The sequence below is a fragment of the Nothobranchius furzeri genome, chromosome 16 (genome assembly GCF_043380555.1).
Source record: "Nothobranchius furzeri strain GRZ-AD chromosome 16, NfurGRZ-RIMD1, whole genome shotgun sequence".
Lineage (NCBI taxonomy): Eukaryota > Metazoa > Chordata > Actinopteri > Cyprinodontiformes > Nothobranchiidae > Nothobranchius > Nothobranchius furzeri.
Window position 1 is genome coordinate 1,490,229 of NC_091756.1, and position 13,195 is coordinate 1,503,423.

At 45.7% G+C, this 13,195-nt stretch overlaps 1 protein-coding gene across 10 annotated transcripts in view; it reads left to right on the forward strand.

Moving 5' to 3' along the window:
- The first annotated feature begins 963 nt into the window (after window positions 1–963).
- The window catches only part of LOC107397149 (protein shisa-6), an 83,395-nt gene continuing 71,163 nt past the window's right edge, over window positions 964–13,195 (forward strand). For 6 of the 10 annotated variants that reach the window (XM_054736391.2, XM_015977061.3, XM_015977062.3 and 3 more), the window contains exons 1-2: window positions 965–1,787; window positions 2,804–2,964. In XM_054736391.2, coding sequence (XP_054592366.2) covers window positions 1,273–1,787; window positions 2,804–2,964 — 676 coding nt within the window. In that variant the 5' untranslated portion in view covers window positions 965–1,272. Of the gene's footprint in view, window positions 1,788–2,803; window positions 2,965–13,195 lie in introns of all 10 variants that reach the window. The other 4 variants (XR_008560499.2, XM_054736387.2, XM_054736388.2 and 1 more) reach the window with 1 other exon arrangement.

The following is a 13,195-nucleotide window of genomic DNA, read 5'->3' on the forward strand; positions in this document are numbered from 1 at the left end:
TTCTGGGGGTCCTGTAATCACTCTGACCCCACGAGGTGAGCTCTTGCATGGAGCCCCTGATCATGGGAGATTATCAGTGGTCTTGTATGTCTTCCACTTCCACACAAGCTGCTTACCTATTGCAGACTCTGTCTTCTCAGAGATCACCAGCTGTCTCTGCACACTGCATCCTTTGATATTTACTTGAGATCTTAGAGCTACATCATTGCAACCTCCTGCCAGCTCCCCACTCATAATGTGCTGTATTATCATGTTGCTTGTATTCCCAGCCCAGGAGGAAACCTCTCTTCCGTTAGCTGTTGCTGCTACCACACCTGTGCCACTGTCAGCAGAACATGTTGAGTACAAATGTGCTGTGAAAATAATGCTGCAGCCGAGTGCCATGGTGAGGTAGGGTGTGTTTTCAGGTTTTAAACATGATCTGGCCCTGCTCAAGCTCTTTGGAAGGCTGGGTGTGTTTAATCAGTCAGAGTCTGTATTTAAGCCTTGTTCTCTGTGCCACTGGAGACCAGACAGAGGAAAATAAACACTGTGGAGGAGTATACATCCAGATTTATGCTCATCAGTCCAGAATGATAATTCCACAATCAAAGTCCAATCAACACAAGTTGTGGAACACATCTATTAGTGTGACACATAAGGGTGGTGGGAAAGAGACAGTCCTGATGCCAGCATTCATGTGATGTAAGAGAGGAGGGAGGCAGAAAGGAGAGACAAGACCTGCGGGGGGGGGGGGGGGGGGGGGGGGGGGGGACGGAGTATGTGTGTGCGTGTGTGTGCGTGCGCGTGTGAGCGCGTGCTCGGAGACCCAGACCAGGTCCCGGTCGGCTTCCTTCCTCCCACTGATGGTCCAGACGTGGGAACCGGCTCTCTGGGAGCCGCTGTGTGGGTGTCTGTGAAACATGAGCAAACCAACCACATCTGACTAGTTATTCAAGCACGTAGGGACATGTTTATTTATTGATGACGTGTCTGTGACGTATGAACAGTGCACAAGAAGCTCATTTTTTCTCCACCAGGCAAACTTCCACCACAGACGAAGCGAGGCTCCAGAAATCAGCACCTTGGAGAGCGACACACCGCAGCTGGAGGAAGGCGCGCGGATCCTTGGCATCGCTCAGCTCCCGGTCCGGTCCGGACATGAGGCTCTCTGACCACCGTGACGGCCTTACGGTCCGTGCGTGATAAACGCAGAAGATGCCGCTGCGCGTGTCCAGCGAAAGGGTTTAAGTCTCCGTTTCAGCCAGAGTTAAACAGCCGCAGTCGCGAGCTATGATGGGGATGAAGCTGTTCGTGCTGCTGCTCTTGTACCTGGACCTGAGCGCCGCTGCGGCAGCCAAAAAACCCAAACAACCCAGAAAGGCTCCCAGAGCCACGGCCAGCCCCACGGGGCTCCCGAAGAAGTCCCCGCAGCCGGCGGCTGCCAGCCACCACGACACCTGCCAGGGTTACTACGACGTGAGCGGCCAGTACGACAAAATGTTCGAATGCAACAACACGGACCACCGCTACTGCTGTGGGACGTGCTATCTGCGCTTCTGCTGCGAGTACAAGAAGGACCGTCTGGAGCAGAACGCCTGCAGGAACTACGAGAAGCCCAAGTGGGTGCAGACAGTCACCCCGTCGCCCGTTCCCACCGGGGGAAGCTACGATCCCAGCATGGACCAGACCAGCACGGCCGTTTACATCACCTGTGGGGTCATAGCCTTCATCATAGTGCTTGGGGTGTTGGTCAAAGTGGCTTATGATAAAGCCACGGAGCCGCCCCAGGAGATGAATATACACAGGTGAGTGCGATGAAAACGGCCATTTCTACTCATGCTGTTGCTTCTGATAGAGATCAAATGTAGTGAAGGATCAAGGATGAGAAGAGTGAGATCTTTAATCATCATGATCATCATCAGCAGCAGCAGCAGCAGCAGCGATGTCCTCAAGCAGAAGATCCTGGTAACGATGCAGCAGATGTTAAAACCCAGAAACCACAACCTGGAATAATTAGAGGAGCTGAATCAATCTTTCTCTCTCTCTCTCTCTCTCTCTCTCTCTCTCTCTCTCTCTCTCTCTCTCTCTCTCTCTCTCTCTCTCTCTCTCTCTCTCTCTCTCTCTCTTTCTCTCTGTGTGTGTGTGTGTGTGTGTGAGAAATAGGAGAGGAGTGTGATTTCACGTGTTTGACTTAAAATGGTCTGGTTCTGGATCTAACATGCAGACAGTCAGGATCCAGATGTTTCTGCACACAGCTGCATGTCCAGGTGGAGATGTGGATGGGGTCACTCATCCAAACGCTGACACACGTTCTTTTACTCAGCATGGAACAATGTTGCTTTTATTGGATGAATTATTCAACACTTCCCTTCAGCTTCAGACTGTGAATAATGAATATTGTTAACGTGCAGGCACCACATTGAATAAGGAACACGGGGAAGATGGCGTCAGGGGCAGCTGATTGTGAAATATTCATCCAACTCCGGGGTTACTACAGCACTCACATTTGTCCTACCAAAGCTGGAATGAGATATTCACGCCAGAATAAGCAAATCCACACGTTTAAACTTCCTTTCATCATGACTGCCACCCCCTGAGGGCCTTCCACATGCACCTGGTGCAGTCTGAAAAACATCCAAATCCAGCCCAATTAGGCGCGAGGCTCGGGGTTTGCTTCTCTAAAATGAACCTTCATCATGCTCACTGAGGTGAAAGAAAAAAAGATCAAGTTGATTTCGAGGAGCCCGTTAGGATCCAACAGGAAGGAGGAGGAATATCTTCTGGTGTGTACTAATGGGTGCTCTTGTCTTTCTTTCTACAGGGCGCTAGCAGACATTCTGAGGCAGCAGGGGCCCATCCCAATTTCACAGTATGACTGTGAAAATTTTGCAGCGATGAACGGCTCATCCAAAGACAACACACCAGTCAGAACCTCATCTAAGAACCACTACACCCCTGTGCACACTTCTAAATCCAACCTGGGTAAGAAGCTCCCTCTCCGTGTGCTCAGAGTTCTGAAGCTCCACCAGCATCCAGATGTTCATGTCTCCAGGTTGAAGTTAGATTTGAACACACAGAGTTTAGCCTCACCTCAAAAGCAGCTGTGTTTACCATCTTCAGTCCTGTAATCATTTGATTTGTGCAAAAGAAACATGAGGCGGTGGAAGAGGAGAAAATAGTGGTCCCTATGGTGGAGATAATGATGGGCTAGCATGGTTGCAGGCCCCCACAGACTAAGTGCTGACCTCCCTCTCAACCAGCAGGGTGAATCAGAGCCAGAGGAAGCAGCTTTGCAGAGCAGACAGGGAGCATCAGCTGCTATAATTGCTCCTTACATGCAAGCCGAGTACTATCAATAAAAGAAGGCTAACACTCACACCGCTGCAGCCTACTGGAAGGTTTTAAAAACACCAGAAACGCCAGTTACCCTGAGTGTGGAACTGAAGATGAACATGAGTATAATCTAATCAGAGTTAACGTGTTTTAGTAGTAGTAGTAGTAGTAGTGGTGGTAAAATATTAGTATTAAAATTATAATAATAGGATTTGAGGAATTGTTATTCAAGGAATTATCTGTTGTACCAAGGTAACCTTAATCAACGTGCATGGACCAAACTGGGATAAGGATGACTTCTACTGCTTTCACTTCCTGCTCTGAAAAGCAGTCAGCTTATTTTTGGCGGTGATTTTAATTTCTGTCTTAACCCATCGTTGGACTGTACTTAATCTAAATCACAACCTCTCTAAATCTGCAAAGAGGATCCAATCATCATGCAGCAGCATGGAGTCTCAGACATATGGCGTTATGTTAACCCTGACGCTACGTCTTTCTCTTTCTTCTCTCCAGTACATGTTATGTTCTCATGAACAGATTTCTTTAGTTGATAAAAACTTCTTTCCTTTCTCTCTCTTGTAATTATGTCCCTTTAGTAATCGCTTACCATGCGCCTGCTATTTTAGATATAGTTCTCCTAGCCCTCCATGGCATTTTGACTCATTTCTACTTTGTGATGTATATTTTGTAAAACACATAAATGAACATATGGATCTTTATATGTCTACTAATATCACGCCAGATGTAACAGCAGCCACAACATGGGAGGCATGTAAAACTGTCTTACGGGACGAGATACTAGCCTACACAGCTCACAAAAACAGGATGGCTTCTCAAAAATGCCAGACCCTTAATAATGGCATATCAGATTTGCAAGCTACTAAATGAGCAGATTGACCTTCAATTGACCTTTCCAAGGAGCTTTCATTTTAAAAGCTCTCAATTTGACCATGGCCACAGATGAGACGGTCCAATCCATAACCAAAACCAGGTATGGCTAACCCTAAACAACCAAGAAAAGTTCTTGATCACCAAATTTTTCAGTCTAGATCTGCTTAGCACATTTTTTGCTCCAAGAGGTAGTCCTACAACACTGTTAGAAAACCATTTCAGGTGACTACCTCTTGAAGCTCTTGAGATTGCCAAGAGTGTCCAAAGCAGCAATCAGGGCAAAGAGCGCCTGTTTAGAAAAAAAAAATTAATATAAAACATGTTTTCAGTCATATCATCTTTTTTGGTTAAGTACATACCTCCACATGTGTTCGTTCATAGTTTTGAGGCCTTCAGTGAGAATCTCCCAATGTAAATGGTCATGAACATGAAGACAACACATTGAATGAGAAGGTGTGTCCAAATGTTTGGCCTGTACTGTATATATAGTAAAAAGAATTGGTCCAAGCACTGAACCCTGTGGTACTCCACAAGTAACCCTGGAGTATGAAGATGATTTGTCATGTACATTTACAAAATGAAATCTGTCAGACAGGTAGGATTTAAACCAGCCTAGCACTGTCCCTTTGATCCCTACAACATGTTCAAGTCTTTCTAAAAGAACATTGTGTTCAACTGTGTCAAAGGCAGCACTGAGATCTAACAAGACTAGAACAGACACAAGATTCCTTTTTTTTTTTTTTTTTACCGTGTCCTGTCTGGCTGCGAAGCAAGCAGAATTGATGTCTGAATGCTGGTGACAAGCCTTACAGATTTACTCTCAGGTGGAGCATCAAAGCATCTGCTTTTAATGTCACGCCTGCTACTTAAAACTTTATTGTTATTGTTTTTGAATGCTTTGTAATTCCGACCAGACACGGAGACAGAGGTGAAAGAGAAAGGAAAAGAAAAGGTGGGGGGGGGGGGGGGGGGGGGGGGGTCCACAAAATAAACAATAATGAACAAGAGTCTGCTTCTAGACCTGCAGAAAAGAGAAAGACCAGAAAAAATGAGACACACAACAAATACATCAGGAGCAAGCTATCACTGCGTCAGCCTGATGATGACATATAAAATCAACATTGTTTAACTGAACAATCACACATTAATAAATCATAGCGCATTAAGTGGCAACGACAGCTTAAGACCTGTGTTTAACGTGCCCAAGCCCATACTTTTGAGCATGTGAGCATGTGAGCACCTGTGTGTGTACACGCGCTTGTTTATGTAAGGTTTCTCTATAGGAGCGTCCAATAGAGCAGGCGGAGGGAGACTAGGGGTCTTAGCACATCTCTGTTGTCGCTTGGCTTCCTGGGGCTGGGAGGCTAGGAGGGAGATCTGGCCGTCTGGTTGGGGTCTGGGGGTGGGTTGCTGTGCTCAGCGTTGGGCGGGGAAGCCTGCTCATCAGCACCCCAGCAGAAAGGGTCAAACTCTGGTAATCGGTGATGGTTGTACCCAATGTGCAGCAGTACCGGGACCAGAGTGAATAGGGTGTGTATGGGGAGCATGAGTGGGTGTCCGGCGTGCATTTTTGTAAGTCTTTGGTTGTATGTGCATGTGTGAGCATGAGGGAGGGAGTGTGTGACTGTGTTTGTGTATGACTGTATATGTCAGGTGGGGCCTTTGACTCCTCCCCTCTCCTGGAACTTCTTTTGATGATATAGATCTTCGTCCCCCCTCCCCCTGCCACACCTGGTGTGAGGGGTGTGGTGCCTTGGTCTGCCTGAGTGTTCGTGGCAACCGGGTCTGGGGGTTTTAGATTTGGCATCTGCCTGATAGATCCCAGTGGCTGTATCTGATTACGCCCAAGCAGGTGACCTGTACACCTGTTCAGGTTTACACAGAGCAAGTAAAGCACTTAGCAGTTCCTACTAAGTGAAATTATTTAATTAAAATGTTCTGGACACACTCGCCAGGTTGTTTAAACCAGTGCTTGAATTGCAAAACACACACACATGCACATTCACTGCATTAGGACGCAGAGAGACAAAATTGTTTTATTTACGCTGTAGACTTCAATGCTGAGACTTCCATGCTGAGACTTCAATGCTGAGACTTCAATGCTGAGACTTCAATGCTGAGACTTCAATGCTGAGACCTTCATGCTGAGGACTTCAATGCTGAGACTCAATGCTGAGACTTCCATCTTGTCCAGTTTGCACAGCACAGTCCACGAAGGGCAGTTGGTTTTGTGGGAATCTTCCCTGGTGAACTTGATGCTCTTGTCCAGGGCATTACTGTGCTTGGTAAAGTCTTCTACTTCCTTTGTGAGAAGTTTGACCCATGTGTTGTCCACAAACCTGAACCAGTGGCTTAGTGTTGTTCCATTGTAGTTCAATGCTCTGGTTTCCAGTTCCTCCATGCAAATGGTGGCGATGATAGGTGATACTGGTTTGCCGGTAAAAACGGTCATGCTTGAAATAGAATCATCTTGTTCCAGCTGTTTTCTAACCACTTGCATTGTTCGTCTGTGGGAATACATGAAATGAGATAATGTTTCAGCAGTTTCTGGTCCGTGATTTTATTCTTGTATCCACTCTAAGTCCCTCTTTCAGGGCTTCATACGTGGTGCTGTCGCTCGATGTACGATTACTTTGTTGTTGTAATCTGCTGATTATGTCCAATACTGAGTCCTGTTCCGATACAAGTTGGTAATGCAATGCATTGTAAAAGAAGAAAAAAGATCCAAGTTGGCCTTCTATGTATTTGTTATTTTGCTAATTATCCTTAGAAAGTCACTCATTCAGGAAGTATGCTGAACAGTATGCAACCGCAGAAACGTATCCAGTGTGATCAATAGCGCTGTTGGCTGAAATCTTTCTCCTGTCTGTAGGAAATTCCTGATCCAATTGTAAACAATATAATGTAAACACAAGCTCTGATTGTAAAATCCATCCAACTGACATGAAGCAGCAGAGTAAAAACTCAGACGAACTCCTGCCGACAAGCAAAACACCAGCTCCATGACTGCGAGTTGGAGTGACCGCGGGAACAGAGCAAATCAATGAGCTTGGGGGCGGCTGTGTTAGGGAAAATAGGCTTCAGCTGAAGGCAGTTGTCTTCCGCATGGTCCTAGAGCCTGAACTGAATCCAAGTATGACAGTTTGGATGGTAAGACTGATGGAAGACAGGAAAGTGGCTAGGCGTTTTGCATCACTGGCTGTTTCAGTGTTGCGCTCCCTGTAGCTGTTCGGTGTTTGTGGCTCACTAAAACTGATCAGATTTCTCTCTACTAGGATATCTCTGAGTTATTGTAGCACAAAAGCACGCTAAAACACACATTTTCTGTTGTTCCACCTAGCTTTTAGGGAACCATTTGAGTTATTTTGTGTTGAATGACTTGCTCGTCCAGTTAGCTTAGCCTCAGCACGGCTATGGCTACTTCTGTCTCTGCTTCTCCGTCTCCTATCTCTTGCTCTCTGTGTCAGGTGTTTAGTTACTCCTCTGCCTCCTTTAGTGATAATGGTACGTGTAATAAATGTAGCATTTTTGTAGCTTTGGAGGCCCGGCTCCGCACTGTTGAAAAGCCCATAGATAGCCGTAGCTACTTAGCTAGCACGGGGCTAACTAGATCAGAACCACCCCGTACCGGTCCTCCAGTAGAACCCGAGCAGCCAGGACGTCAGGCCGGCTGGGTGACGGTACGCAGGAAGCATAGAACCCAGCCCGTGGGCCACCACCAACCCGTCCACGTTTCTAATAGATTTTCCCCCGCTCAGTGACGCACCCACTGACAAGCCGACTCTGATCGTTGGCAGCTCCATAGTCAGAAACGTGGCATTAGAGACTCCAGCAACCATAGTTTACCTGGGGCCAGAGCGGGCGACATTAAAGCTTTTCTGAAACTGCTGGCTAAGGATAAGCTAAATACAGTAAGATTGTTATTCACGCTGGCGGTAACGACACCCGGTTACGCCAATCGGAGGTCACTAAAATTAATGTTGCTTCGGTGTGCAAGTTTGCCAAAACAATGTCGGACTCCGTAATTTTCTCTGGCCCCCTGCCCGATCGGACCAGTGACGACATGTTTAGCCGCATGCTGATCCTTCAACCGCTGGCTGTCTAGGTGGTGTCCTGAAAACAACGTGGGCTACATTGATAATTGGAAAACTTTTTGGGAAAACCTGGTCTGATGCGGAGAGACGGCATCCATCCCTCTTTGGATGGTGCAGCTCTTCTTTCTAGGAACATGGCCAGTTGTATTAGTCCTCCATGACAACCCAGGGTCCAGACCAGGAAGCAGAGTCGTAGTTTAACCCACCCCTCTGCAGCTTCTGTACTGTTACCCACCCACTACCCCATAGAGACAGTGTCCTTATACATTTTGACTTGCCCTGTTTTATCAACACTCTGGGACTCTACTTTGAATTCAGTCTCAGTTATCACACGTGAAAGAATCCTACGTTCTCTTTTATCCGTCTTGTTTGGTACCCTGCTCATAGACTGTGCCAAACCATCTAGCTATGCCGATTTGCATCCATCCTCACGAGTGGCCAAAAGAATCATCCTAAAGCACTGGAACAACCCCCACCCACCCATTTATTTTCAGTGGATTAAAGATGTTATTCGTTTTATAAGGTTGGAAAAGATCAATTTCTCTCTGAGGTTTGGACACTGACTCTTGAAAAGCATGGCTACCTTTTGTAAATGATGTTGCAACATAGAACCTGTTACCCTGACACCTGTGTGTTGTTCATGTAACCTCTGAGTCAACTTCACACATGATATTTTCATGGTTTATTGCTACTGTAAAACACATGTTTGGTTTAGGCCCCCCCCCCCCCCCCCCCCCCCCCCGCCCATTTTAATTTCTTTGTTTGCTATTATGTGTTTTTGTAAGATGGGGCGTTGCCACGGTGACATTCTGTCCTATCCGCCACCTTGCAGACGTTGCAGATCTTGGATGGATTTGTCTGGGCTTTTAGCTTCGTAAGTAACGTTGCTTACATGACTGTCTGTGAAGCGGGAACAGGTTCACAGCGCAGAGTTGCAGCTGGTTGTTTCCCCGCATTCAAACGAGGATAACTGCTGTTGCGACAAGCATCAATGCTGACTTTCATGAGCCACAGCCACAAATATGACCTGTCATGAAGTTACAACTTTACATCAGAAGATAGTGAACATGTGTAACTTTAAGGCTGAGGAACACTTATGGGTGTGTTTTTATTGAACATTTCAGAGTTTTTACAGTTAGAAAACTGCCTCCCGCCACGAGGCAAAAATGAGAGGGATTAGCAGGGGCGACGGTGGCACAGGAGTTAAGTGCTTGCTCGGTAATCAGAAGGTTGCAGGTTCAAGCCCCGCTCAGTCTGTCGCTGTCGTTGTGTCCTTGGGCAAGACACTTAATCCTCCTTGCCTGCTGGTGGTGGTCAGAGGGACCGGTGGCACCAGTGCTCGGCAGCCTCGCCTCTGTCAGTGCGGAAATCAAAGTGTGCCGCATAATCAAATAAATATTCTGGATTAAATGATCATTCCATTGAAGGGAAGGACATCCCTGAAGCTCTACAAGCCCAAAGAAACCTGAAAAATATGCTTAAAAGCATTTCTGTTGAAGGTTTATGTTTATTTATTTAGCCGACGCTTTTATCCAAAGTGACTTACAGTTTATAACCTATAGGGCATGTTGTGATCTGTGGGGGAAACCGGAGTACCCGGAGGAAACCCACGCATGCATGGGGAGAACACGCACCTCCACGCAGAAAGGCAGCAGCCGAGCCGAGTTTCGAACCTGCAACCTTTGTGCTGCGAGGCAACAGTGCTAACCACTGCGCCACCATGCAGCCCATTTCTCTTGAGTGAGGCCAATATAAATATCAAAGAAAACATAAAAGATGAACAATTACATTTTTATTTCAAAAGGAGCTTTATATGTGTATATATAAATAAAACATTTCTAAATAACATGTAAAAATTTGAAGAAACATCTGTAAAAATGAACCATTCCAATATGGCCGCCTGTTGACATAACAAGCTAATTTGATGTGTGAGTTTGCTCGTAACACAAACTCCTGAAGATTCTTCTCATTTACAGTTTGCCTTCATCTCTAACGTTTTCTAAGCTACAACCTTTTGAAATATTCAAGTCAAAACTGAGAATTTTCTTGGAAAAACTCTGGCGCCCAAAGGGTTCATTTGAGCCTGTCTTATTTTGAAAGGATGCATAACTGTCTGCTAGGATCCGGTAACTCAATATCGTTGACATATTTTTTCATCTGTGTGCAGATGTGCGAGTGGCTGGGTGGAACAAACACACTAAAATGGCCGCTATCAATAGGCAACATAAACTTTTACAAGAGTTTGTGGGTAGAATCCCCGATTTATGAACACTAACCATCTAAAGACAGCAGGTTTAGAGAGAAGCTTGAGATCTGTGCTGAAGACAAAATTAAATGTATTAAAAGTCCGTATGAGCTCTGGGATGATGGAAAACGGTCCGATTTGCTGGTGTGTTTTTTCCCCACAAATCTGCTGGGCAGACAGTGGCACGGTAATTGCAAGGTTGCAGGTTTGAGCCTCTCCAGGACTCTAGATGGCGCTATATCAAATACAGTCCATTTATTCATGAGAAAGCCTGGGACACTTCACTCATAATCAAAGGCTTTCAAACATCTGGAAGCCTCCAATTATTTTGTTTTAAGTAAAGTTGAGCCGATCTCTTCTGACAATAGAAAGCTGCGGTCATGCTAATAGCAGCAGTCCGCTGCGACGAGCAGAGCCCGTGGGTGTGGGTGACGGCCGGTCTTCACAACGACTGCAAAGCCGGGTAAGACTTCATACATTAGTGTCCTTGTTAATGTCTTATTATTATAATAATCGCAGATTGAGACACCCGAATCAGAACGTGAAAACACGACTCTGGATTTAAAAATACACGAAGATGAATGTTTTAAAAACATCTTTTCTAATTAACAAATACGTAGTCACAAGGACTTACCATGAACTAAATGAGCCTCATAGCTGCCCGTTGCTGCAGGAGTCCAGGCTTTTTCCAGTGTGTACGGGTCGCTTCCCGTACCATCTCTTTCGTATTTTGCAGTCTTTTACGGAAGAAAAGACAATAAAAGGCAGAAGTGCCCGTATGCAAGTAAAAACTTCCATGAATTACCGTTTTAACACATTTGCTGTGCTGCAGCAGGATTCTGAGCAGTTCCGGTTCGGTTTCGTGTGCTGCCTGCATCCAAAACTGTCCATGCTGCGCTGAAGAAACCAGAATCTGTGTGTGCGTGGGTGGGGTGTGTGTGTGTGTGTGTGGGTGTGTGTCCAGCGCAGTTGTCCCAGCACTGTCTCGGATGGTCCTTCGGTGAGACAACAGCTTTTCTAGTTTTTCTCCTGAGACAGCGTACACGTGCTGCCGTGGCTCGGACGCTGGCCGCTCATTTATTTGGAGGTTTGTAGGATCGACCCCATCTTCCTGCTTTGTCTCGTCACAGCTGCTCTTTTGACTCTCACTACAGCTTGGCACGTAGCTGCTGGCCGCATTGTTTCATCGTTAACTTCATAGAGTTTAAATTGTCGTTAGCAGGGATGTAACAATTCACGCAGGCCACGATTCGAGTCCCGATTTCAAGTTCACGATTCCAATTAGTCACAATTTTTGTCTTGTCGGTATTTTGTTCAGCCTTTTCATTTGTAAACATGGAGAAGCCAAAATGCTGCCACACTGCTGACTTCAAACTGAATGGAGCGCCCACTATCTGGAAGTTTCTTGCCAGCCTGATGGCCAGTCTGGCCTCTAGAGGTGCGACTGATGAAAAATCTCACGGTTTGGATGGCATCTCTTCGCCATCGATCGGGTCGTTTTTTGGAACAGCAGAAAGAAAAAGATCAGAAAAAATGAAGCTTTGCTCTGTCTTTATTTTGTAAAACACTTGGTGCTAAATGTTCTGCTCAATGTGCAACTTGCTATAAAAGGCAGGAGTTAGAGAGGTTTGTTTGCTGATTAAATGTTAAAACAGCTTGCCCTCTCCCTTTGTGTTCAGCTTTCACTCATCTCACCTTCCTTAAGCTCGGTTTTGTTGTCCTGAATGAACATGCCACTGTTGTTGTGCTCCTTGCAAGTGCCAGCCCCAGCTTTGTTACAACCACCCAGATTAAAAGGGTCTTCAGCAACTGATCACACCTTTTACAATGCCACGCCCCTTCGTATAATCCGTGCGTGTGCACAGGCACACCAACTAGTTATAAATAAATCATACTTTTGTAAAATGTACCAGCCAGCGTTACAGTTTGACAAAAATAGGGATTTGTTTTATATTGTGACACATACGGGGTGGACTGGCCGTCTGGAATACAGGAGATTACCCAGTGTGGGTCCGTCCGGTAACACAGTACATGTGTGGATGCTGATGGCTTCATGCTACGCTTACTCTCTGAGGGAGAACCAGGAAGCTGAAGAATAAACTCCATCTCTGAGTCTCCCAGTCAGACACAGTCCAGTGCTGATCAGAGTAAATCAGCTGCAGGAAGCCTCACACTTCTTCCTCACATCTTTTGTGGGAGAGCTACAAAACAAATGAGATTTGCAGATTAGCGTCTACACAACATTGTACAAAAGAGGTCAATGCTATTTTCTTCGTTCCTCCTTATCCCTTGTCTTCTGTTTATTTCTTCCTTTGATATTCTTGGGATGTTTATTTGACCTAAAGCTGCATTTCTGATGATAATGAACCAAAACTCTTCAAAGGGTGGAACCAGGAAATGTCTGTTTAGAGACAGATGTATTTGTAAGCAGTGGTACGCCCCCTCCTGTCTAGGAGATCCAGGAGCGGGGATCGCAGAACAATAATGTCAAATAAAATACAGCTCAAAACTCATTTGACCCTTTTAAGCAGTTTTATTTAAAAAAATTTTTTTATTAATTAATAAATAAACAAAAAAGGAAGGCTTTAAACTGAATAGTGGTGGTTATTTACCTATGGAAAACTAAAACTAAAAGCGCCTCTATTGCAGT